General features: G+C 47.7%; 7 protein-coding genes across 7 annotated transcripts; 4 read left to right on the forward strand and 3 right to left on the reverse strand.

The window, feature by feature from the left end:
* On the reverse strand, window positions 1–3,345 carry GGI43DRAFT_279418 (uncharacterized protein). Its single transcript, XM_083201206.1, has 2 exons — window positions 1,018–3,345; window positions 1–894 (listed from the first exon to the last, which is right to left on the reverse strand). The coding sequence occupies exons 1-2, from the start codon at window positions 2,901–2,903 to the stop codon at window positions 87–89; spliced, it is 2,694 nt and encodes an 897-aa protein (XP_083055331.1). The 5' UTR covers window positions 2,904–3,345; the 3' UTR covers window positions 1–86.
* A 2,737-nt stretch (window positions 3,346–6,082) lies between these two features.
* GGI43DRAFT_388789 (uncharacterized protein) lies at window positions 6,083–6,608 on the forward strand (the record flags this gene model as incomplete). The annotated part of the gene is made up of 4 exons (XM_083204111.1): window positions 6,083–6,142; window positions 6,220–6,296; window positions 6,343–6,411; window positions 6,470–6,608. 4 exons carry the CDS (start codon window positions 6,083–6,085, stop codon window positions 6,606–6,608), a joined length of 345 nt encoding a protein of 114 aa, XP_083055332.1.
* A 2,271-nt stretch (window positions 6,609–8,879) lies between these two features.
* Window positions 8,880–11,717, forward strand: GGI43DRAFT_279528 (uncharacterized protein). The gene is made up of 2 exons (XM_083201209.1): window positions 8,880–9,685; window positions 9,742–11,717. The coding sequence occupies exons 1-2, from the start codon at window positions 9,350–9,352 to the stop codon at window positions 11,011–11,013; spliced, it is 1,608 nt and encodes a 535-aa protein (XP_083055333.1). The 5' UTR covers window positions 8,880–9,349; the 3' UTR covers window positions 11,014–11,717.
* GGI43DRAFT_279548 (uncharacterized protein) lies at window positions 11,692–13,891 on the reverse strand. Its single transcript, XM_083201210.1, has 3 exons — window positions 13,287–13,891; window positions 12,656–12,974; window positions 11,692–12,477 (listed from the first exon to the last, which is right to left on the reverse strand). The coding sequence occupies exons 1-3, from the start codon at window positions 13,346–13,348 to the stop codon at window positions 12,370–12,372; spliced, it is 489 nt and encodes a 162-aa protein (XP_083055334.1). The 5' UTR covers window positions 13,349–13,891; the 3' UTR covers window positions 11,692–12,369.
* Window positions 13,892–15,035: 1,144 nt separating this feature from the next.
* Window positions 15,036–17,482, forward strand: GGI43DRAFT_418692 (telomere repeat binding factor family protein). The gene has a single exon (XM_083207573.1). The coding sequence runs from the start codon at window positions 15,237–15,239 to the stop codon at window positions 17,091–17,093; it is 1,857 nt and encodes a 618-aa protein (XP_083055335.1). The 5' UTR covers window positions 15,036–15,236; the 3' UTR covers window positions 17,094–17,482.
* A 262-nt stretch (window positions 17,483–17,744) lies between these two features.
* GGI43DRAFT_418694 (40S ribosomal protein eS4) lies at window positions 17,745–19,452 on the forward strand. Its single transcript, XM_083207574.1, has 3 exons — window positions 17,745–17,872; window positions 18,114–18,536; window positions 18,855–19,452. The coding sequence occupies exons 1-3, from the start codon at window positions 17,859–17,861 to the stop codon at window positions 19,195–19,197; spliced, it is 780 nt and encodes a 259-aa protein (XP_083055336.1). The 5' UTR covers window positions 17,745–17,858; the 3' UTR covers window positions 19,198–19,452.
* A 3-nt stretch (window positions 19,453–19,455) lies between these two features.
* On the reverse strand, window positions 19,456–21,787 carry GGI43DRAFT_418699 (Cupredoxin). The gene is made up of 2 exons (XM_083207575.1): window positions 21,431–21,787; window positions 19,456–21,375 (listed from the first exon to the last, which is right to left on the reverse strand). The coding sequence occupies exons 1-2, from the start codon at window positions 21,704–21,706 to the stop codon at window positions 19,819–19,821; spliced, it is 1,833 nt and encodes a 610-aa protein (XP_083055337.1). The 5' UTR covers window positions 21,707–21,787; the 3' UTR covers window positions 19,456–19,818.
* Between the last annotated feature and the right edge of the window lie 2,558 nt (window positions 21,788–24,345).

Consider the following 24,345-nt stretch of genomic DNA (forward strand, 5'->3'; position numbering starts at 1 on the left):
AAGTTCAAATCAAAGTTAGCCATCTTCATTGCACGCATAAAAAACCACATAATTTACCATCCTTCCACCAACGCTCCTTTCCTTCTTTATTCTCTGCGTCCATAGAGCTCTGCCTCTAGAGGGACGTATTTCGTCTTCGTAGGCCTGCCATTCCTATCGACATCTGCTTCCATCCTGGCAGGGTTCTTGCCCAGCATCTGCAGACGGTTGTTTTCCTTCTTACTAAGATTGACCAAATCGAAACCAAGCGGCAGAACCGCATCCGAGATGAGGAAATCGACCTTCATGTTGCGAGCCCTGTCGCGGTAGGCTTGTGCGTTGCGCGGGAGCTCGAAGCGGTGGCTGTCCGCCTTTTCTATGTCGGCCCAACCGGCGGCACGGCTGGCGACGAGCTCGATCAACGTGATGGAGTCGCGCTCGCTCCAGATCTGGCGCCGCTTGAGGGGGCGTGGGTGGTTTAGTCGCGCGTTGGCGCGAGCCTGATCCTTTATTCGATCGATCTCGCCAAAGTCTAGCATAGATGATGATGGCGGTGTGGCGGCGGATCTAGCATGTCCAGAAGTGGCGGCAGTAGCGACAGCTTCTTTATACTCCTTTCGTCGCTGGCGAGGCCCAGGCGCTGAAGAAGACGGGGCATTGGTTGTCTTGGTTCTTTTGACAGGCCGCCGATCCGTTTCAAAGTCATCATCATCGTCGCTGGCGTCTCTGCTTTGATCCTCTTCCTCCTCTTCTTCGTAGTTGCCGTTGCCGTTGACACGGCGGCTGCCTTGATGTGGCCGTGTATGTGACGGCTTTGAAGCAGGCAGTTTTTGCTGCGTTTGGCCTGAGAACGATCCCGCAAGAGATACTTTACGAAGCAGGCCGGCCATCCCGCTACGTTGGAATAAAGAATCCCTAGAGACCAAAATTAGCAAGTTGAACAAGCAGCAACCATAGTCTAATGTCCACTTAAGGTGGGGCACAAGGAGAAATGATATAACCAAGAAAAAGGGATAGATTGGGCAAGATAAGTCTTACTCTCTGGATGGATTGTCTCCGCCTCGTTGGATCTGCGGCCGCTGCGACTCTCCTTGGGAACTAGCCACGCTTCTGGGAGAAGCACTAGGGGAGTCGGAGAGGAACAGGCTGTCTTCATCATCGGGCGGAGGCGGCCGTTTGTCTCTATCTCTTTCTTCTCGTGACCTTCTTTCGTCAGACTGCCGCGCCCTGAGGAGTTTCTCTCTCTCCCAAGCTTGCCGCTCCTTTTCCAAGGCTTCTTCTCTGGCCCGAAGGTTCTGCTCCTCTCTGGCTCGCCGTTCCTCTTCTCTGAGCCGTCGTTCTTCGTCTCTGATTCGCCGCTCCTCTTCTCGAGCTCGTTGTTCTCCCTCCCGAGCTCGGGTTTCCTCTTGGATTCGAAGCTCCTCTTCGGCACGCCATTGCTCCAATAGCATCTGCTTCTCTTTGGCAATCTGTTCCTGCTCTGCTCTCTCCAACAACTGTGAAACCGATGAATACCTATTCAAAAGCCACTTCTTGAGAAGCTCGAGCGTATTAGGAAGAGGATACTTGGCTCGAACGGAGGGCAGATCAACAGGAGTTCTAATCCCTCTCTTACCGTCTTCGGACATGAGCTGCCATATGTCTTTAACCCTTTCTGAACACACGTCAAGCAGCTGGTCATCAGAGAGCCCAGCCAATGGCTTATACGGGCCATAGGCAAAGAGAGCATTGTAGTTGTTTGGAGCATTTGGGGAATTCATTACACAAAAGGCATAGCCCAACATTCCGCGCAGATCTGTGGCCTGAGGCGATACAGCAATGCTTTCAATCGCTCGCTGAGTGCGAATTTCCAAAGACAAGCGTAGAAAGTGCTTGCTTTCGTCAGCAGCAAAGGATTGCGGGAAGCTGGTATCTGTAGCCTCGAGAAAAGGAACAGGATCGTATCCCTCATTCTCGATGGACCTGATTTGGAGGAGAGCAGTGGCAATGTTTGCCATCTTGATGGCAAGTGGAACTGCTTTTTTGGCAATGTCTAATATGTCCTCGTCTTCTATCTTGTTTACCCAGTCCCAGTTGAGAAAAGGAATTTCTGGACGAGAGCCAGTACGAAAGCTAGGCTGAGGGCCAGCGAAGATGCTGCGAGACATTTCAAAGGCTTTGATCTTCATTTGGAGTACTTGCTTGTATGCATGTCGTGTACTTTTATCTTCAAGCGCACTGATGACATTCTTTGCATCCCTGGCCAAAGCAGTAGTGGCCTCTAGCCATATCTCGACCTCTGTCTCCTCAATCTCGCGCTGTGCCATCTTCTCTGCCAGCAACTCAGTTGCTGATTTGGGTGGTGAGGTAGGGGTTTGCTCACGATCCTCGTCGTCAGTATAATCCCTCTTAGGGGTTGAAAATAGACTACTGAGGCTGAGATTCCGAGGAGCTCCTCGACGTGGTTTAGGGTCCCAGATAATGGACCCTTTGCGTGGTATAGACGTCAAGCCTTTTGGAACCTGTACATCTGGTGGTGTAGGAGAAGCGTTGGGTCTTGATAGTGAAGGCGTGAGTTGAGAAGGAGGAGGAGCAGCATCACCAGCAGCTGTTGCTGTTGCTGTTGCTGAAACCGGAGAAGATGAAGAGGCAATATGAGGAGAGGGAGAGGAAGTGGGTAGATGAAGACGGGAAGGAGAGCTTATGGTTACGGGAGAGCTTAGAAGAGAACTGGGCGAAGGGTTGGAGCCAGAGCCAGAGTCAGAGTCAGAGCCAGAGTCAGAGTCAGCGCCAGCGTCAGAGTTTCGGGCTCTGACATCCTCTTCAGGTTTCTGCGTAGTTGCTCTGCGAGGATTTCTTCTGACAGCGGGTTGTGGAGATGAAGGCGGCAGCGGCACCGGCAGCGGCAGAGCAGCTTCGGCAGCTCTCTTGGACCTGGTCTGCATTTCTGAGCTAGCTACGCACGGTAGCTGCACCAAGGAGAAGAGCGGATACGGTGTTGGAGTGGGACAATAAGGCAGAAGAGCGGGACAATCAGATGGGAAAAGAGAAAGAAAATGGGTGAATAGGAAGAAGCAGAAGAATAGGGCGAATTGGATTAGGAAGTGATGCTCGGATCCTTTGCTGGGGTCAGCGGATGGGCGGGCGGCGGCGGTTTGTTTTGTTGTTGCGAATCGTCGGGATCGAGTCTGCCGGCCGTCGTGAACGCCGCAGCGAATCGAACGCAGCTGCCGGACCCCAAGCCTAACCCTGTTTGCAGCCTGTCGAGGTCAAAGGGAGATTTGCGTGAGAGCAAGAGAGAGAAAAAGTGGCTGAGACTGGGAATTTGACCTGATCTGCGCTAAGACACGCTAAGCTGCGATTCTGCCTGGGGCGGGCCTTTGGGTTTATTTGTAGGCGAGAAACTCTGATAGCAGCCTCGGTTCAGTTTGGAGGAAATGGCGGAGCTGCTGCTAAAAAGGCGTGGAGCGCGCCTTTGCAGCACGGATGAGTGAATCGGCCTATCAAGGCTGGCAAAACGCGGGCTTTGTTGGCTTTTGTGTTACAAAGTGCGGCGTTGATTTTCTGCTGATGGCACGCACGGGTCTCCAAGAGGCGTTTTCTTGAGCTCGAGGTCCTCAGCCAACTCCCACCTGCAGCGACAATCCACTCTGACAATGATTCTTTATCAGGCCCTGCAACCTGTAACCCTGATACATGCATACAAGGCGGGCCATCCTGGCTATTGATTCCTCGCCAAAACAAAGAATGCGACATGACCTGAAGACCGGGCGAGTACTTGCCAACGCTTACCCTGTGTACTCGAGTGGGAGAAGAGCTCGCTGTCAGGCCGGGTAAAAACAATTGACTGCCAGTCAATTTTTTCTTTTCTTATTTGAAAAGTATTTTGGCCTTGACATTCTGTCGTAATGATACAAGCCAAGCTGGGAGCTGCAATCTTCTCCGGCTGACACCTTCGCGAATCTACCTCATGGCTTAGTAAAAGTGATGAAGTTTAGAGATCCAGTATCACCAGGTTCTATCTGCCCTTGTATAATTGAGACAATATTACTATAGGGTTCACAAGACTTGGTCTGGTGCAAAGAAGAACCCCCATAGGTGGCATTAGCAATTATGAAGCTAGGCTGTATTACTGAGTTTGTGGAACGTCCCTATACCAAGTGAGATAATATTACTGTAGCTTGCTGAGTGAAACTAGGTGCCATATTCCTTAGTTTAAGACAATATTACAGCATTTTCTCTCGCATCTTACTGTAATATGTCTACTACCTAAGACGTGGGATTAGATTGGTAGCTTTGGAGAGGGTAGATGCGAACCGCTATACTATATGTCTTGCTTTCCACCTATAACCCTCTCGTAAGCCGTGAGATATCTATATCTTGCTCTTCCTCGTCTCGTGTTGTTAATATTTTCCTTTCTTCAATTTAAACAAACATCAATCATTTCTTTCCTTCAATTTCAAGAACAGCCCAACATCTAGTATTATGAGACTCATTAACCTTGCTTCGTTAGCTTTACTTGCAGCTACTGCCACTGCACAAGAGGTAGGATTCTATAACCAAGCATGAGTTTTTAATTAAACCACCTTCCGTAACGCTCTATTAATTATTTATTAGATATAGGCCAGTTTAAGTGATCTGGATTCGCTCGCAATGTAAGAATTGGATTTTCCCGTGTCTGCTTGTGTAAACGTTGGGTAAGGACATTACTAAATATCATTATCTGATTCTAACTTATATTAGTTCCTTTTATATTGGATACTGGCGGCTTTTTGTGCCAGAAGGTCAAATTTGTAGGCTATACGAGTAAGAGTTCGTGCTCCATAAACTACCTATTTATATTAATATAAAGTACAGGGCTCCTGATTGCAATTCTGGCGACGGCGTAGTTGACGCGAAACCTCCGGGAATAAAGGATCTTAGAATAGCGGATTGGGTTGGTACTGGAGAGAATAGCAAAAGTATTGCCATCGGCTCTGCTCAGTGCGCCTATGTCAAATAGTCGGAAGGTCTGCCAGCTGGAAGCATACCCAGACAAGGTGGCCATAGCCTATGCCAAAACAATTACTATGTATTTAGTCTCTAGCCGCAGTATGAAATGAAGTCAGCTATCAGAGTTAAAGATGATTATAATTCTTTTTCGTACATGCGGCATCTTCTTTACTTGCTTCTCTTTATTTCCCGGTTTGTGCATCACGCTTTCCAAAGCCATATATCCGCATTGGCCAGTGAAATGCTGGAGGTCCTCTGAATAGATACCTACATGTATCCAGGTAGCTAAATGCCCATTTACTATTTAATGCTTGTTCTCGGTCACTGTGTTAGTTGCCAAGATAGACGTCCGCGATTCACGGAGAAATAATGCTTCAATGTTCTGAGACTGTCAAGTGCCTTGCTTTCAACAAAATGCATGGTGTGCCACTGCAAAGAGCTGTCTTTGCTGAGCTGTCGCTGTGCGGCTGCTCGCGAAAGCTCTCCAGGCCTCTTGTATAAAAATTCGGTTTTATGTAGAATTTGGTTCTGTTCCTGTACTCCTGTAGATTTCCCTTACAGTTACAACCTTTTGACTCAGCTATGACCAATACTGCTGGCCCGCAGCAACAATGATATGCTGGCAGCCGACCTAATAAATCTAGGAATACCTAGGGATCATAAACTTAAGTATACTAATAATGATACTCAGCAAAGATCGTCATCATGTGGAAGTCGGCAAAGCTGGAAGTTGCTGTTTTCTCCGGTTGGCGCCTTCGCAAATCTGCTTTACAGCCTTCTTCAATAAAGATAGTAAGGTAGTAAGTCCAGAGTTTTAATTGCCCTTGAACAAGTGAGACATTATTACTATTATGCAGATCTTAATACTATAAGGAAGAATTAGTCGTCCTCCCCACCAAATTAGACAATGTTCTTGGGTGCCCATAGCTTAAAGACAATATTACGGCATTGCTTTTTGAGTCTTACTGTACCATATCTTTATTACTCAAATGTAATGCAATACTGTAGGCCCTACTTTCCACTTATTTCCCTCTTGTAAGCTCTCGAGGTATCTATATCATGCTCTTCCTCGGCTCGTGCTATTAATATTTTCTTTTCTTCAATTTAAAGAACAACCCGACATCTATTTATTATGAGACCATTTACCCTTGCTTTCTCAGCTCTGCTTGCAGCTACTGCAACTGCACAGAAGGTAAGATTTTTAATAAAGCATAAAATTTTAATTAAATCGCCTTCTACAATACATTACTAAATATTTGTTACATATAGGCTGCTTTCTTTACCAAAGAAAATTACTGCGGGAAGCAATTGGATGTTCCCGTTGATAAATGTTTGAACATTGTCGAGTAAGGCTATCGCTCAATGCTGCCATCTAAATCTAACTTGTATTAGCCCCTCTATCCCTATCCCTCCTTACTTGTCGTTTAAAGTGGAAGAAGGCCTAAACTGTGGGCTATACAGGTAAGAGTTCACATTCCTGATGGAGTACCTATGGAAATTGCTCTAACATACAGAATAGCGCTCAGAATTGCAGTTTTAGCGACCACGTAGTCAACGTGGACTCTCCGGGAATATGGAATCTTACAGCAGCGGACTGGGGTGGTGAAAGAGAGAATGTTGTTTCTGTTCAGTGCGCCTATATTGGAAAGCTGGATTGATCAATGTCACATAAATTGATCAAGATTGATTTGATACAGTAGAGCAAGGTGGCCTAGGTAGATGGCTAGATTGAGGCCGACTGGATTGAATAGGTGATAGTCATTACCTTAGGTAGTGGGCGCCTGGATTAAATCGATGGCTTCTTTATTCATGACATTCCGTTTTATTCTCGTGCTTGCAGGAAGATTTTTTTACTTTTCCTATTTGGAAACTTGTTATACCATTACATAGGTAGCTAAGAATATGTTTTTCTATTATATTCCAGCTGATGGAGACTTCTTTGAGGCGATATACATCAATGTATCATACTTGTTAATATATTAAAGAGCAAAAATTACCACAAAATAAAAACAAAGGCCAATCTTCCTATACCACGCGGCCGCTAACTGGGGCAAAGTATGACCGCCCGGCCGCCCCCTATCAAGGGAGACAATATTACTAAATGATTTACTAGCTGATACCAGATGGCGTCTTCTATAACCCAAAGGCAATATCACTAGATTTCCTTCACATCTTACTGTACTATATCTTTGTCATCTAAGATATGCTATAGCTTGAAAAGCTTGTGGAGTGGAAATATACCCTGCCAGACTGATAGCTTACTCTCTACCCATCTCCCTTCCCCAAGCTTCTCAGGTATTTATACCCTCCTCTCTCCCATCTATTTTGTTAATTTTCCTCCATTTCAATAAACACAGCTTTTATAAACCATTTGTTAACATCTATCACGATGAGACTCACTCACATTGCTTCCTTAACTTTGCTTGCGGCTAATGCAAGCGCGCAAAGGGTATTTAATGTAAGTATTTTAACTACATTCTACGATGCTTCCTTGAATACTCATTAAATATAGGGCGCCTTATATACTCAACCTGGTTATACAGGGGACATATTAGATTTTTCTGACGGCCCTTGTGTGGAATTAAACAGGTAAGGCTGCCGTTGAATATTATTGCCCAAGTCTAAATTATGTCAGTTTCGTGGACCAGTACTTGTCGTTCAAGGTGGAAGGTCCTATAGAGTGTGCGCTATTCAGGTAAGAGTTTACATTTCGGCCGAGTGTATATTGTTCTAACATAACGTATAGGGATCCAAATTGTGATACTACCATTGGCGAACTTCTTGTTGTGCAAACTCCAGGAGAACCGGATCTCAAGGCAAAAGGTTGGGCTGGTGATGGACAAGATGGTAAAATACTATATCCATCGTCAGCTCAATGTCGGGTTGTCGATTAATTAGAAAGCCTGACAGCTGAAAGCATAGGCAAGGCGGGGATAACTAATGCTCAAACAATACTATAGTTTTCAGCCTCTATTAAGTGTAGCAAAAAATTCTCCATTATTCAACGTATTGTATTCTTCACAGTGGTTCTCCTTTGTAATACCCACCCACGGAGCGAGTGTTGAAAAGAGAGCAACAGCAGGCCGAGGACTCCCTACCAAGCGGGCGAGCATAAGTCATGCGACGAGTGCCATTGCGTCTCAAACTGCAATCCGCATTCACCCCTGGTTCCCCTTCAAGTAGCTGGTAAACAGGGTAAGCTAAGGAAATCATGACCTAGATAGAGTTGACATTGCATTAAGCAGTGGTTCACGTACGACATGGAACACAGGCATAAGAGGAGCCTTTTCTTTCTTCTTTTCTTTTCCCTTTCTTTATATCCTTTATTGGGAATTATTATTTAGCGCCCTAGTTTCGTTCTTAAACACCCTAGATATAGCCCAACAAGGCAGCCAGTCCACTGATAACAATATCTAGCTGCCATATACACTTAGCAGTAGAGGCAGTAGATTAAAATAGCTATAAATTCGCGACATTACTATGGTTAGGATGCTGAATAACAGTCTTCATTTTATAATAGGTAGGTATAATATGTATATCTGGCCAGGTTTTGGAAAATCTACTGTAGTGTAATTTGCTGCTTTGGTGGCCATCAGGTCCATCTGACTAGACGGAGATGGCCTGGTTGGGCTTAAAAAGGGAAGCACTAATACGCGGGCTAGTAAATCTTGGTAGCATTAGCTGATTTTCCATCCCTGTTAGTGCCCGACGGCTGATGCAAACAAGAAAGCTTATCAGGCCTGGCATAAAATCAACATGTGAGAAATACTTTGTACTGGAAATTCTTAAGTAAAGTATATACTAATCGAGGTTTTAATTACCTTTCAAATCTATATATATAACACTATTTTAGATGCATTTCAATGTTAGACAATTACAAATAACTCATACAAACGAGCACTGCAGCCCAGCTCAGCTGACCTACATACGCCCCATCTGCAAGAAATTCCCTGGCCAACAGGTAGTATATTTTGATGAATCAGGTTAACTCTACGCCTGTCGCAGAGCAAACAGGGATAAACGGGCCTGATCGGATAATGTTACGTATCATTTTGAATCATAACAGGACTGCAAAGCGTAACCCAAGGTCTAAATAGGATAGTCAGAAGGGAGAAGCAGGCCGGAGATGCCGTCTGATCCCCACGCTTTCTCCAATCAACTGCATATCAACCTCAATATTATATCACCTCGGAGCCCGACAACCAACAACGCGCGCACTATGGGTGTGATGGTTTTATTGTTGATAGGCGCATTTGAGCCTCATATGATGCTTCGTGCATCAGGCTTGCAGCATCTCATTACTATGTAATTCCTACCGCGAGATTGAGCAGCACCTTTGTCTTTATATTCTAGCCTGCTCCACACAGCGGCATACCTCCATCATAACTGCCATCAATCCATGGCGCAGACCTTGAAACGAAAGCGGCGGCGAGCAGATGAATCCCCGCCAGACCATAGTTCCAAGAGCTCAAAGTCAAGCGGCACGGTTCGTAGGCTATCGAATTTCTCCCCCGAGTTCTACGATAGTCTATCAAAGATCTGGCTTACGCCTCGCGCTCTACGAGAGCTAGACCGGCGGAACGAGAACCTCCCTCCATATAAGTCTACAACTACGCCTGCAGCAGGGCTTGTAAAACCTCGCGGCGCAAAGCTTGTTGCGCTTGCGAAACTTGGTCGCTCGGAGCTTGCCCGGTTTGCGGCAACTGGAGGTCCAGATCTCAGTGATCTAACAGGCGTATGCGCGCGTATTTGCCTTCATTGCCAAAGCTATGGACTAACCGCCCTGCTCAGTATCCAGAGCCATCCAACATTACCCACTCGATGGCGTCGACACTACTTCCCTTGAACCATGATGGAGCATCTCTCTTGTCCTCAAGCACCCGGCAGACACGGCGGACTAGAAGAAGGACAGCCACATCTAAAAGCAGACGCACCTCGGCATACGATGACAATTTCATGCAGTATCTAATACAATACTGCATCTACCCTCCTCGCTATAAACTTTCCAACGGCAGGCGTTCACCCAAGCCGAATAATTTTGAAGAGATTCGCCAAATTCTAAAGGAGTCAAGGCGATCTCTTTCCCCTTCTGTTGTCCTTGAGACCGCTCACGAAGATTTTCTGGAGAAAATCGCAGTTGCGTCCGAAGCTGACCTGGCGCGAAAAGTAGTTCCACTCATTTCTGGTGACGCAGACATCCCGAATAGTAGTGAACGTCTGTTTACCAATTTGGCGTCAATTACTGGGGATACTACAGCTAGACTACAGCCCGATTTCTTCGACGGTGCTGACCCTGAAGATGTGAACATAAATGTAAGAGAAGACCTGAACAATACGATAATACCAACAAAAAAAACAGGGGCCCCCATTGCGCCCAATTTCTTTCTAGAGCTCAAAAGCGAAGAAGGAAAATGGAAGGTAGCACGGGCTCAGTCGATTTTGAACGGAGCTCATGGTGCTTATATAATGCATGCTTTGCAGAACTATCTCGTGGATGAGGAGCCTGTATACGATGGCAACGCCTATGCATTCACGGCGACTTTAGTTCGCGGACACCAACTCGATCTATACGCACACCATCTGACTGCCCCTACCCAGCCCGGAGAGCGACATGGTTGCCATACCACTCTGCTCAGAGCTTATGCGCTAAACGACGAAGAGAATTATTCGACTGGCAGGGCAGCATTCAGGAATCTGAGGATGAGGGCAAAGGAAGACCGTGACCGATTCATTGAGACGGCCAATGAGAGAGCGCGGCGTCAAAATGAAGGCACGGATGATGGAAGCATGGAAAGGGGCGACGGCGTTGAGGAGAGCTTTACAACTAGTTTCACATCGGCTGATCGTGAAGATTACCAGCAACCTCGGCGTCAGCTTAGACCACGCAATCCTCGGCCATCTTCTTCTTCTAATCGACAAAATCAAGGCGGTCCTCCACCCTCTTCTTCTACTCGAAACAAGGCACGCAATCCTCCACCCTCTTCTTCTACTCAGAAAAGGGCACGAAGTTCTCCGACTCCTTCTACTAGGCAGCGTAAGAGACGAGCTAGGCCAGCTGGATGAGGCACATTTAAACACTTTATAAGAATATATTTTGAATCATTAGAAATCCCTCAACATTGACTTTTAATAGCCGGAGTAGAGAAAGTAGAGAAAGTAGTATTATCTCAAGGTTGTCTAGAGGCTCTTATAAAAAAGTGCAAATGAACAACATAGTTTTGTCCGTTTGCCTCTACGAGCTTTCTCAACGATCTGCTGCTGATGCTCTGGGAGCATCGACAGACGGTTCCTCAATCTCAATTACATCTTATTGGTATCCAAAAGTATCATGATGTTTGTTACATCTCCATTAATGCAAGCATATACATCATTTTGTTATCCTGTCATTTCGAGAGAGGAATTTTTATGCTCCTCCATGTGATTCATTCTGCTCTCTTTTCTTCCCCTCTTCTCTCTAAAATCATGTTGAACGTGACTTCAGATACGGGTTGATATTTACTGCGGAGTCTAACAACAGAACTATCTCTTTGATCTCTTTGCCTCATCTAGGAAAAGGTAAAAACATGCAAAGATATAGTGGCAGATGAGTGGCCCCACTAAATTCACAAAGTCGTCTTTCAGTAAATTTGTCTAACTTGATGCTTAACAGTATGCCTTTTCTCAAGTATCTATGCTATCGAAAGCGCAACTCTGTGGACTGGCTGGATGTGATTTTGGAAAGCGTACAACATATAGCTTTAATCTTTTATGCCTATAATTTTTATTACTATGCGACTCATTGAGCTTTTCAGCGCGATCCTTTACTATTGCATAGCAGGCTACCCCGAGTAGCTAAACTTGAGCCTCCAAGATTTGTAGCCATCCGGTCGAAAGTCTCCCCGAGTCAGTCGCAAAATGACACAAGTGGTGGTTGCTCCTACATGTGCTAGCTACATTGGGTTATACATGCAGAGCTGACTAGAACCTATTTGTGAAACTTCTAGTTACATAGAGGAACAAGGGTTATCGTTGCTGAATTATAGAGCTGAGGGCAATCGAGCATGCGCATTGGTGGTATGCATGCGGTAAATACAGGATTTTATTAGTTTTACAAGTATACATGCAACTTTATGCGGGATATGTAGCATGATTTCTACTTCTAATAAAGGCTTCGGAATTATACTGAACAGAGAAGCAAATGCAATTAAAATAGCAATGAGATGTCAAACCCCGCCAGTATCGTTGAAAGCTCGAGACTAAGCTGAACTGCCGGAACAGACGAGCTTCCTCTTGTAATGCAGCTTGAGCTGGTAATTTTCCGTTTATTAGCTGGAGGAAGCGGTGAGTCCAGTCTCTAGCGAGGTTGCCATCATTTACGACTGATATTGGTGTCATAAGCTTGGACCACCTCGCAGCATCGGATTGCAGCTTTGCAGCCTATCAATTGGCCTTCTTCTTCTTCTTGCTTGGCTTAATGGATGCCGGACCGGTACTATCTGGGCCAAAGATGCCTGAAAGATAGGCAATGCGGGTGAAAGCAAGAAACAGCTGTAATGGTTGGACACGTGGTTAGCTGTAATGCCAACGAACGTAGCAGCATCAATGCGACTTTAGCTATCTTTCTCCTCGGTTCTCCTCGGCTCGGAGAGCTGTTGGCGAATAGACAGCAGATGAGGACGAGAAAAGAAGGAAGGGAGTAGATGTAAACTGTACAAAGTACACTCACTGTGGCTCCTAGATTCCCCCAGGCCATGGCGTTCCACCCAGAGACGTCAAAGAACCGCTCAGAACCCATGCCGTACCATGTGAAGCCAACGTGGCCGGCATCAGCAATCAGGAGGGCGATGAGGTAGCTGTGGATGACTTTGACATCGGAGGTGGACCAGAACAGAGATAAGCCCACAAGACACATTCCTAGGTACATGTTGCCCAGTTGATGGGCCAGTACGATGCTATTCTCCGAGGCCACGAGGGGCTTTTCCTGGGGGATCTGCTGTGCAACGAACCATGCCGGATCGTATACGGCACCAAGGAAGCCTGCCACGCTGTTGTTGTTTTCCACTCAAACGAGAGGTTAGTTGTGTATACTAAGTAGTTGTAATTGCCAGTTACGAGATACGAAGTACTACTACTAATCAAGGAGATCACCAGTGATACTGGAGATGAAGCTCCCAAATCAACTCCCAAAAATTCATGCAAGCAAGCATCTGAGGACCAAAAGACGGCGGCTCAAAATGGAGAAGCAAGACGTGTGCGATGGACAGAAAGAAGATGTTTGGATTTGGAATGGCAGGTTGTCTTGAATGCCAATTGGACTGAATGGGGATTGAGATAACAGACAAGGGTTGTGGGCTTACAGCGACATGGGCTCCAGGATCGTAAAGACGACGCGGGGGAACCGTGGCAGCAAAGCGGCCATGATGGATGATGAATATGCGTTGTTTGTTGGATGATGGATGTACAGAGGAATGAGGGGTTATTCTATTGGAAGAAGCAGAGTAAGACGAGCAGCGATGAATAGCTGGGATGCTGATAGATGGACAGCGAAGCTGGAGATGGAGATGGAGACGCGTTGGTGTCAACAAGGCATCTCCGAAGTTGAAGAAGGACTGTGGAGCCGGAGTAATACCCTCCGAATGGAGTATAAAGTATCCGTACAATGAGGGATAATGCCTGGTAGTTCGTAAGTGAGTAGCCGCAGTTGTACTCGGCAAGGCAACGTTGTTGGTGACGATGCTCAAGTTTAGGCGCCACTGGAGTGTTGGTGATATGAAAATACAATTGAAATATTGGACTTGATTTGAGAAATGTTGAATGGCGATTGGACGCCTTCCGCGGAGTTGGTCTGAGAGTGCGCTACTCGACAATCAAGTCGACGATCGCCGACCCGACGCAACGCAGAGCAGCATCGGCTTTGGGGGAAATTCCCCCTTTCGGGGCGAGGGGCAGCGGGGATAAGAAAACTTCATGTTGGCTGATGATTGTTAATGAGTGTCAGTCAAATGCGAGGCGGGGCAGCCGCAGCGGGTGTTGGTGCTGAAGCGACGTGATTCTTCCACTTTGCCCACGGCGCTTACATGCAGTCGCTTTGCCGCCGTCACTTTTTTTTCTCTTTTTAGAGGTTTTGTTTACTATTTTTCACTTTTACATCCAACTGCCTTGTGCTTCTGCTTGACGCGATGCGACTGCGTGTTGGTGCTGCTGCGACTTTTGTAAGCCGTTCGGGTGTCGACGGACCGCGTGTAGAGTACCACGGCACGGTACACGGTACAAGTTCAGCACCCGAGATGGACTGACGGCTATTTCGGGCAAAGAGAGGGCGATATGGAATCGAACATATAAAGCCTGGATGCAAAGACTGCTCAGATGCAGGACGGACTGGTCAATTCGGATCACTAATAGCTGGACTCAACGCTCAACAGGACGCGGCGCTGTTGAATAATGCCGATTTGTAACCAGAGAGACAGACCCTGTGCTTTCTTTTTTCTTCGTTGCTTTTTTCCCCTCAGCTCAGTGCAGCGGCTCTTGTCTCAGGCGTCGTCCTCCCACTAAACCTCATTCCGGCCCTTCTCCATACCTCATCCAGTGCTTCACGTGCTGCCACACGGCCAGCGTCTTCTCCCTTTTCTTTTTGCCAGCCCCCGACGTCGCTGTCGCCTCCCCTCGCTCGCCCTTCCAAAAGCAGTTTCAGCCGCAGCAGTAGTGGCATCGCGTCAGCGAGAGAGAGTCATTTTCGCAGTTGCTGCTGCTGCTACTGCTACTCAGCTGCGTCTTAGCCAGTGCGGTGCTGTAGTAGCCGAAAAAACGCCAGTGAGACTCAACTCCTTTGTGGCGGCAGCGCGGCATACCAGCGCCAGCTCCCAGGCACATCCGAGCGTCCGTCACTTCAGCTCCCTCAGCTCCAGCTCCAGCTCCTCCCTCTATCCGTCCATCCCTCTCGCTTCTCATTCTCTCCCGCGCTACCACGCGCTGTCTCTATTCTTTTCTTTTTTTTTTTTACTTTTTCCTTTTCCTTTCTCCCACACTCTCACTTTCTCCCTCTTTCTCTTCGCAGACTCCATTCATTTATTCATTCGCTTTCTCTCTCTCTCTCTCTCTCTCTCTCTCTCTCTCTCTCTCTCTCTCTCTCCACCCGTCTTTCGTCACTCTTTGTGCTGCCGTCAAATCGAACCACGCCACTTCAGCCTTTTTCCTCACGTGCGGCGTTTCATCATCCAACACCTGGACTGACATCGAATCCAGCTTGGCATCAACCAATCTTTTTGTATTCAATGCTTCGGCTCAGCTGAGTTCGCACAAGAACGACCATGGCTACCATCGAGCCGCGTCTAATCCATCTCTTGAATGATGAGCCAACAACGCCGGAGCCTCCCACTGCCGACTTACACCAACTGCCGTCGCTCCCGTCGCTGCAATTGCCCACCCTTGCCGGCACTCGCGATGGGCCTCTGCCTCCGCTGCAGCTCGAAGGGCTTCGCGCAGACAGATTCTTTGGCAGCTCTGGACGACATGCCGCTCTGCCGAGCATCAACGGAGGAGGTCATGCAGCTCCACTGACGTCTTCTCCTGCTGGAGACCAGGCGACGACAGCCTCGCCGGACCACAGGAGAGATTCCGAGTATTCTAGGGAAGGCAAATATGCCGGGAGCTCGGGCGTGTTTCCACTGCGGCTGTTGTTGAGCGATGTGCCGCCCATGTCGGTGTCTGCGCAGCCGGCTCCCTACCTTTCGTTCTCGAGCATCCTCAACGACGTGCCGGACTTCCAGGATGACGCTCCTTTACCTTCGTCGTCCTCTCTGTACGCCTCTGCCGTTGCCGCTGTCTCTACTGCGGCCGTCTCTGCCTCTATTGCAGCCTCCACTTCTACCTCTACCTCCACTACTACGTCAGCTTTTGCCTCTACTTCTACATCTCAAACTCCTCCTGCCGCTGCCTCAACCTCCACCACTTCTCCCTCTACCACTTCAAACTCCAAGAAGCGGCCTGCTATCCATATCAAGGATGATTTTTTACAGCTTCCACAACCTGCAAAGAAGCCCAAGGCACATCAGGCACCCTTCATGCCCCCCATCATCAATGGACTCTTCGAGCCGCCGCCCAACGTCGCTCTCTTTCCCCCCATAGCGTCTAGTGTTTTTGATGATACCGATGCTGGCCAGTCCAAGCTCCTTCACGAGCTCAGCTATAGTCCCCCGGGACCCCGTCTATCGCCCGAGCCAGACCAACCTGTGCCCAAGCCAAGAACCTCAAGAAAGCGTTCAAGCAAGCCCAGACGGAAATGGTCAGAGGAGGAGACGAACCATTTGCTCATGGGCGTTGATCGACATGGTGTCGGAAGGTGGACCAACATTCTAGACGACCCGGATTTTTTATTTAATTCCCGGTCAGCAGGTGATCTCAAGGATCGCTTTCGCACCTGCTGTCCGGAGGAGATGAGGGTGACCGACGCTGACAAAACCAAGGCTCGTGCCAAAGGGCCATCAGCAAACAAGACGTCGTCGCCCAGCAAGTCGGAACAGCCGGATGATGAGTCCGCCGATACTGTCATGACCGACGCAGGCGACGCCCTGCCGACCAAGGACCAGCTACCCAGCTCTAGTCCAGTCAGGCCTGACGACCCTCCCGCCAAAAAGAGTCGTGCTCATCGCATGAAAGTGTCGGATCTTGTGGGGCTCGGGATTACTGGGCCCTTTAAGAAGGCCCGTCGGCGAGAGAGGACCACCTTTACTAGCCGAGACGATCAAGAGATCTTGCAGGGCCTCGAGACATATGGTCCGACTTGGTCCAAGATTCAGCGTGACAAGCGCTTTCACCTTGGCAATCGGAAGCCTACGGACCTTCGGGATCGCGTGCGAAACAAGTATCCCTACATCTATCAGCGCATCGAAAAGGGCGTCTTTCAGCCCAAGGATGTCAGCACCAACAATATTCTCGAGCCAATGGTTAACATGACCATCAACCACTCTTTCAAGGCTGCTTCCAATACATTGCGTCCCATAGCTCCCAAGCCTGGCAAGTCTGCTAAGCATGGAGAGGCTGCAGAGGAGCAGCTGGCATCCAACTCTGAGAATCCTTCGGAGCTGCCAGTGACGCCAACGATCGATGCCGATACCACCTTGATCTACCGGTCGCTTTTGGCTGCTTCTGACGCTCTTAAAGCGTAAAGACCTAGATGGCGATTATATGGGTATGATGAGAATCCATCTACAACAACAACAAAACAAGCATCATTGCAGTAATCATCACAGCCCTTGCTCTTTTTCTATCGCTACTTCTTACCTGCATCTACATTCTCTCTCTTTCTTTTGGTTGGGCATCTGTTTTAAAGACAGATAACTAGGAATGCCTTTCTTTTTCTTTTTTAGGAGCTTTAATATTTTCATGCTTCACTTGACGTGTTGCCACCTTTTGAGCTCGCATATGGAAAGGGGACTGGCAAGGATTATAATACCCGTATTTACGTTACACATGATGGGATTGGATGGGAGGAGTTATAGCAATGCAAACATCAATGAATTGACTTATCAATCTATACATCTATCACTCTATTGACCTGCCCGTCTATTTATCTGTCTTTTGGTGCCCATGCTTAACAGCATCAAGATGAAGCCATCGTCACACTCGTCTTAGTAATCGTCTTGGTGATTTACAATTTTATGGAGCCCATCTCCATAGCGTCCATACGGAGTAAAATGGAGCATCATTATGGAGACAATCGGAAAAACCACGGCATTGGATGCAAGGCTATATCACGTGAATGTTAGACTCGATGCTTTGCTATCCAGCCTTAGGGCAAGGAAGCCCCCACATTTTGGCGCTCACGAAGCGAGAAGAAAAAAAAAGACGTGCCGCCAATTTCATTTTAGATCTTGATCCACGCTCAACCTTTTCGTCGTTCTCATCATCCGACAAAACAGCCAGTCGTCACCATGGCCCGAGGAATGTGAGTACCAGCAATGAAAAACAATGTCGAGAAGCATCTATCCATCATCATCATCATCTTCTATCTCGTAAAGAAGAAGAGGGAGAAAATGAATTTGTTGCGCTGGCGCAAATTGACTGTCGAGCAACACTTTAAATTTTTCTTGAGGATATGGCTTCAATTGCAAACAAGCAAAAAGACATTGGAGCAATGAAACAACACTATAATGGAATCAATCAAGCTGACCTCTCTCCTCTCACAGCAAGAAGCACCAGAAGCGCCTTAGCGCCCCCTCCCACTGGCTCTTGGACAAGCTGTCCGGCCTGTACGCCCCCAAGCCCTCTGCCGGTCCTCACAAGCTCCGCGACTGCATGCCCCTGATCGTCTTCATCCGAAACCGCCTCAAGTATGCTCTCAACTACCGCGAGACCAAGGCCATCATGATGCAGCGCCTCGTCAAGGTCGACGGCAAGGTCCGCACCGACATCACCTACCCCGCCGGTTACATGGACGTTATCACCATTGAGAAGACTGGCGAGAACTTCCGTCTCATCTACGACACCAAGGGCCGCTTCACCGTCCACCGCATCCAGGCCGAGGAGGCCGAGTACAAGCTGGGCAAGGTCAAGCGCGTTCAGCTGGGCCGTGGTGGAATCCCATTCTTGGTCACGCACGATGCACGAACGTGAGTTGTTCTGTCAGACATCATTCAGTCGTTGGATCAAGCTTTGGTCGATTCTTGGGGAAAAAGAGAAGAAGGATACAGAAGAAGAAAACATAAGAAACTTCATCTCCTCCCTTCCACCCACACTTTTTTCATCCTTTTGCTGGCTTTTCTTTTCTTCTCCCCCCATTTCTCTTCTCTCAATCTTGAGAGATTAGAAGGAGAAAAATGAAGAGCAAAAAGAATGAAGAAAAAAAGAGGAACGATGGAAGCTTTATTCTACGGCTGTATGTTCCCCAATTTCCCTCTGCGAGTGCTAATTTTTCTTTTCCAAAACAGCATCCGTTACCCTGACCCCCTGATCAAGGTCAACGACACCGTCAAGATTGACCTTGCCACCGGCAAGATCACTGACTTCATCAAGTTCGACACTGGCGCCGTCGCCATGGTCACTGGTGGTCGTAACATGGGCCGTGTTGGTGTCATCACCCACCGTGAGCGTCACGATGGAGGCTTCAACATTGTCCACATCAAGGACGCCATTGACAACACCTTTGCCACCCGTGAGAGCAACGTTTTCGTCATTGGCCAGGAGAAGCCCTGGATCTCCCTGCCCAAGGGCAAGGGTGTCAAGCTCACCATTGCTGAGGAGCGTGACCGCCGCCGTGCTCTGGCTCACTAAGGAAAGAAAGAAAATATGTAGTAATTTTTTCTTTTTTTCTTTTAGTGGATAAAATGATATCCAAAATCAATGGTTAAAAAAATATTAGGCATATATGTGGACTGGAGTCTCGGATTTGATGTTTGCTTTTTAGTAAAGGGTTAGGAATTTTCCTCAAGTGATTCCCCCTCATATTTCTTTCCCCCTCCTCTGGAGATAGCCAGCCTGCGAGGTTTAACGATTGGAAGAGAAACATTAAAAAGATTTTGAGCCCAAGTTGCTCTGTTCACGTGTGCAAGAATCCTGTCCTCCTTTTGGTGAAGAATGAATTGATTAATGTGATTTCTTTTTGTGAAGTCGACTCACTGTTGCTGGTGGGTGGACATGATCCTCCCGCCACGTCAGTATCCCTGCACTCTTTGGTCTTTCTCTCTCTCCCCCTCTATCTTTCATTCTGCTTAAGACTATTTCACATGTCACAAATTCGAGTCATCTCGACAGCAGCTCACGTCAGATTAGTTTATTGCAACCAACTATCAAACGCCCCTACAAGATTTTACTATCCAAGCATGTGTCTTGCGACTCAACCAAGACATCTATCCTACTTTTCTACGCCTGCTAACCAATAACAACTCAAGCCGCCTAATCTGCCTCATAAAAATGCACCACCTTTGCAGGATGCGTAGCATTACCGTTCACGTTTCCTCCGTACACCAAATACCCCGTCACGTCTGGATAACTGGCCTTCATTATATCGCTCGAGTCGCCAAACACCCAGACTGTCTGCATCCCCATGACCATGTGCTGCAGCATATGGCAATGAATCATCCACACGCCGGCATCCTCCACTCTCAGCCGCCACGCTCGCCACCCCCATGGCTGGTTTTGCTCTACTCTCTCGGTGTACCGAAACAGCATCGATGTGTCTCTCCGTATAGGATGCGTGCCTTTGAGCTGCTGCTCGGCAATCTCAGGATGGAATACGCCTGGCCCTCCTCCAATGTCGTATATATGGTTGCCGTGGGCGTGCCAGGGATGAGTGTCGAGGCCTCCACCCCACTTGGGGTTGCTATTGCGCTGACCAAATTGCTGAAATACAATCTCGAGGACTTCTCCGAGCTTGCCGGGATATGTCTTGGTCCGCGGATCGACGCCGTAGTTGTGGATAGCCGCCTCATAGTTGGGTAGGTACCAAGACGCGTTCTTGTACAACGACACGAGGTAAGGCTCTGTTGGGCTGGTCTGATGAGGAAGGGGTTCCTCATCTACCCATGAGATATCGTTGTCAGTCCATAGGACGTACCTATCCACCTGCTGCTGGGCGTAGATGTACACTCGGCGAGTGACTTCATTGGCGGAAGGAAAGTCATTGGGGTATAGGGGCTCTAGCTTGTAGTCCAGAAAGCCTTCAATCGTGGGAGGGAGATTTATGGGCCTCTTGGAGGGAACTGAAGTTGTCGAGACATGAAGATCGCCGTTCATGCCGCAGGTATTTCGATAGCGCAGGACAGCGTAACTGACCACACTGCTGGGCCGATCGCGAGGCTCCAACTGCAAGTAAAAATCCAGCTTGCCAAGGCGTTGGAGCTCAGCGCACGTCTTTGCTTTGAACAGCGCGCTGAACCGCTGGCCGGAACCAATCTGCAGCAGGGGTACGGAAAATGGCTTGGTATAGCCCCCGTCCACCTCAATCACCTCAAGATCGCCATGGTTCTCAAAAGCGAGCGAGACATATGACAGTGCCATGGCGCCAATAAATCTAAATCTGTACCACTTGCCGGGATCGATGTCGATGACGGTCAGCTTGGCGGATCCTGGATCAGTGATGCGCCAGGAGGATATGGAATCGCCATTGACGAGGAAGGCGGCCGCCTCTCCAGACCATTTAAACGGCGACTCCCGGAGGCCCTTGGCGATTTCGTTGTCTGTGCCGTAGAACAGTTCTGATATGTGGATGATGCGGTCGCCGCCCTCGACAGGATACGGCGAGGGGCGGTCGCTCGGATCATCCACAATGAGGGCCCCGTTTGCCGTGCTGGTCTGGAAATCGACGTGCGAGTGGTAAAAGTAGGTGCCGGCGGTGCCTTCAGGCGTCTTCAGCTCGTAGTCAAAGTAGTGGTGCGGCGGGATGGGCCACTGGCTGGCCATGGGAGTGCCGTCCGAGAAGGGCGCGGCAGCCTGAGCAAGGCCATGCCAGTGCTATTGTTATCTTGTAGTTAGCCATCAGTAAGTATGGTGATGACAGTTGGCTTACCATGGTGAGGTTGGCATCGTTCATGTCATTGTACACTCTGATCCATACGACTTTTCCCTCGGGGATGTGCAATTCAGGACCCGGCAGCGTATCATTGACTAGAGTTGTATATCTCCGGATGCCACCATAGCAGAATTCCTTTCTCGAGACCCGGAGGACATGGTTGGGAGTGAACGTTTGGTCGTGGACTCGCGGCGCACCAGGAGTATACGCTGTTTTCGCAGAGGCGACTGTAAAAATGAAGGATAAGACGCCGTAGAATGTCGACCAGCGCATTTTTGGGGCCCGAGAGAAAGATCACAGCGCATAAAAATTTCCCCTTTCCTCCGATTTGATACCCTAAAAGATGTGGAAGGAGCGATACGACGGAGTTGTTGGGAACTCTCCATGTTAATTGGAAGATGCTACATATTTTATGTTTGTTGAGGTACAGTCCATGTATATCTCCCTTGATGTACTGGTCTTGGATTTGTAGCCCATTCCTTTGGGATTGGTACCTGGATGCTTCGCGTGGATGGTTCTCGATTCATTGACAGCGTTGAATATTTCCCAGAGGAATGATATAGCCACTACGAAGCACAGAGCATACGATTCCTACTGAATAGAGAGACAGAGAGAGCGTGGTTCCTGACGATGACTTGGATTGGTAGATGTGCTACAAAACTTCTGTCTGGTAGTTTTAATTTGGCCTGTACAAAGCGTAAACTTTGCAAGTACGTTGTAATTCAGAAAAAGAACAAAATATGGAATCGATGTGTTCTCGGAATTAGGGCACTGACGCAAAGTTTATTCAGCTATTATGGTAGATACTTTACTGCGCCACGGTGCTATGTGGGCAAAGGGTATGGGATATTAATATCGTGATGCTGTATACGTGTTGTTTTGTTCCTGACTGTTGGAATGGGAAATGGAATGAAAGATGCTTCTTTCTGGCACCTGCTATACCGGGTAACATCGTTCGCTACCTGGGAGCCGGTCGAAATGTTGAGACACGGCAGAGAGTTTATTGTTTTACTATTCACATTCCATTTACAGCTACCTTTCCTTCGGAGGTCTATCAACATCGTTAAGAAATAACCGTTTCTATTTTACACTCATTAAGCAATATAAAGAGACCAAAATCACGAACTTAGAACAACAGGCTGGAGTTACTTGCGCTGGTCAGAGAAGAAGAGAGAGAAAAAGGGAACTGAAAACAGCAAAAGACCTGGGGCATCGCTGGTAGACACATAGAATGCCTCTCAAGCAACATCGCACTCTGTCCAATGAATCTAGCCTGATATCTCAGACAGGAGTTTCCACTTTTTATTTGTTTGCTTTCTTTCCATCCACTTCTCCGCATGATTTATTGGCCTCAGGTTTATAGACAGGTCCATGAGGCTGTCCAGTAGGATGCCTTCCATCACATGCGCCCCTTAATAGATACTAATCATCTCCGAGCCTGATATTATCTGTCACTTGGGCAGGAAATGGGTACACACATGCTTTTCTGATGCGTAATTTGGTGGCGTTTCAGCTTGTGGGATTCTGGACCCTGGGAGATGCATGTAGGACTTGGAGGCTGGAGTGGACTAGGACAAGAGTCTGGCTATCAGACATGAGAGAAATTGCGACTGGTAGCTTGCATATGCCCCTTGATGTAGGTCTAAGAGCCACAACTGGACCGGTGTGCAAGGTTCATGAGAGTAACCGGAAAGTTTTGGGGCGATCATGTTCGTCGTAGGACGAGACATTAGGGCTGAAAGTATGAGACTGACGTGTTGTACGAGCGGGGGGAATAGCTTTTCGAGTCAGGTAAATCTTGGTACAGGTAATAGCTGAAGAGTACATAGACATACATAGTGGAAATGATAGAGATAGCTGTAGACTTGGAAGTAAATGCATATGGAGAGAGAGTTATGCTGAGTGTCTATACGGCGTAAGTAGAATATACTCAAAGGAGATTATTAACTACAGGCGGATGTTGTTAAAATTTAGTTGGCATACACCTATATTAATGGGGAAAATACATATATAAAAGATGAAAAATGTAGATAAGCTCATAATACAAGTATAGATGGAGTATAAACACCTAGATGGCAGTGTATTTGAGACATGGATGCGGCGAAGGACAATATTACGGACGAATTGCATAGTACTATAACATTTACTTTACCTATAGAGTGCTATACAATATCTACCAAGATATCAGCTATCATATTTCATTATGGTGTATACAAGCATCTGTGAGTATGGACAAGGCTTTCGGCATTATGGCTGCCCGCTCTAGAATCTCTACTTCAGTCAACGCATTCATATCATGCCACATTGCCACAATTGCCTCATTTTCCTGATTCAAAGTACGAACAAGCGAATGGGAGCACGCATGAAGTCGCATTCAGCATTTGATGCTTGCCCCCTTTGAGATTTGACAGCCTAGTTGTATTGGCTGTGTTTGTTTGCTTGCGGCTGAATCCGGCCTATTTGTCTGGGCAGGGAGCAAGAATAGGGACTAGTGCTAAACAGCAGGTATACGAACTCGATAACTTCAAACATGTAGGACTATTGCAACGCACAGACAGACAATATCAAGGCTGAGTTTGGCGCTAGGCTTTACATCCCAAGTACGTGGAGCAGCTGAGGAGGATTTCCTGCTCGAACTTGGTGGGCTGCTAGAGCCTGTGCTCTACGCGTACCAGCAGCAGCTACTGAATATGAGACAGTCTAATGAAAAGAGGATGCGTTTGGGCATTCACGCGTCAGGCTCGCACCTGAGGGTTAATTTAGCGCGCGATGTATATGCAAGGTGTGTTGTAAGTGGTTTACTGATTCGTATTGCAACATAGAATGCAACTTTGCAATTTCGGACAATGAGAATGCCGAGCCAAGACATGGAGAGAGTAACTATTGAAGAAAAAAGTAAGGAAAAGCAAACA

This window comes from Trichoderma evansii (assembly GCF_050947405.1).
Source record: "Trichoderma evansii strain SZMC 28006 chromosome Unknown GGI43scaffold_38, whole genome shotgun sequence".
Classification (NCBI taxonomy): Eukaryota; Fungi; Ascomycota; class Sordariomycetes; order Hypocreales; family Hypocreaceae; genus Trichoderma; species Trichoderma evansii.

What these genes read in the sequence shown, in the direction of transcription:
- GGI43DRAFT_279418 (XM_083201206.1), bottom strand. Translation starts at nt 2,903, where the DNA reads ATGCAGACCAGGTCCAAGAGAGCTGCCGAAGCTGCTCTGCCGCTGCCG. An exon ending in GGAGACAATCCATCCAGAGA is followed by an intron (nt 895 to 1,017) that starts GTAAGACTTATC and finishes TTTGGTCTCTAG; the next exon opens with GGATTCTTTATTCCAACGTA.
- GGI43DRAFT_279528 (XM_083201209.1), top strand. Translation starts at nt 9,350, where the DNA reads ATGGCGCAGACCTTGAAACGAAAGCGGCGGCGAGCAGATGAATCCCCG. An exon ending in ATCTCAGTGATCTAACAGGC is followed by an intron (nt 9,686 to 9,741) that starts GTATGCGCGCGT and finishes CGCCCTGCTCAG; the next exon opens with TATCCAGAGCCATCCAACAT.
- GGI43DRAFT_279548 (XM_083201210.1), bottom strand. Translation starts at nt 13,348, where the DNA reads ATGGCCGCTTTGCTGCCACGGTTCCCCCGCGTCGTCTTTACGATCCTG. An exon ending in ATCCTGGAGCCCATGTCGCT is followed by an intron (nt 12,975 to 13,286) that starts GTAAGCCCACAA and finishes AAACAACAACAG; the next exon opens with CGTGGCAGGCTTCCTTGGTG. An exon ending in GGGGGAATCTAGGAGCCACA is followed by an intron (nt 12,478 to 12,655) that starts GTGAGTGTACTT and finishes CAACCATTACAG; the next exon opens with CTGTTTCTTGCTTTCACCCG.
- GGI43DRAFT_418692 (XM_083207573.1), top strand. Translation starts at nt 15,237, where the DNA reads ATGGCTACCATCGAGCCGCGTCTAATCCATCTCTTGAATGATGAGCCA.
- GGI43DRAFT_418694 (XM_083207574.1), top strand. An exon ending in GTCACGCACGATGCACGAAC is followed by an intron (nt 18,537 to 18,854) that starts GTGAGTTGTTCT and finishes TTTCCAAAACAG; the next exon opens with CATCCGTTACCCTGACCCCC.
- GGI43DRAFT_418699 (XM_083207575.1), bottom strand. Translation starts at nt 21,706, where the DNA reads ATGCGCTGGTCGACATTCTACGGCGTCTTATCCTTCATTTTTACAGTC. An exon ending in ACGATGCCAACCTCACCATG is followed by an intron (nt 21,376 to 21,430) that starts GTAAGCCAACTG and finishes AGATAACAATAG; the next exon opens with CACTGGCATGGCCTTGCTCA.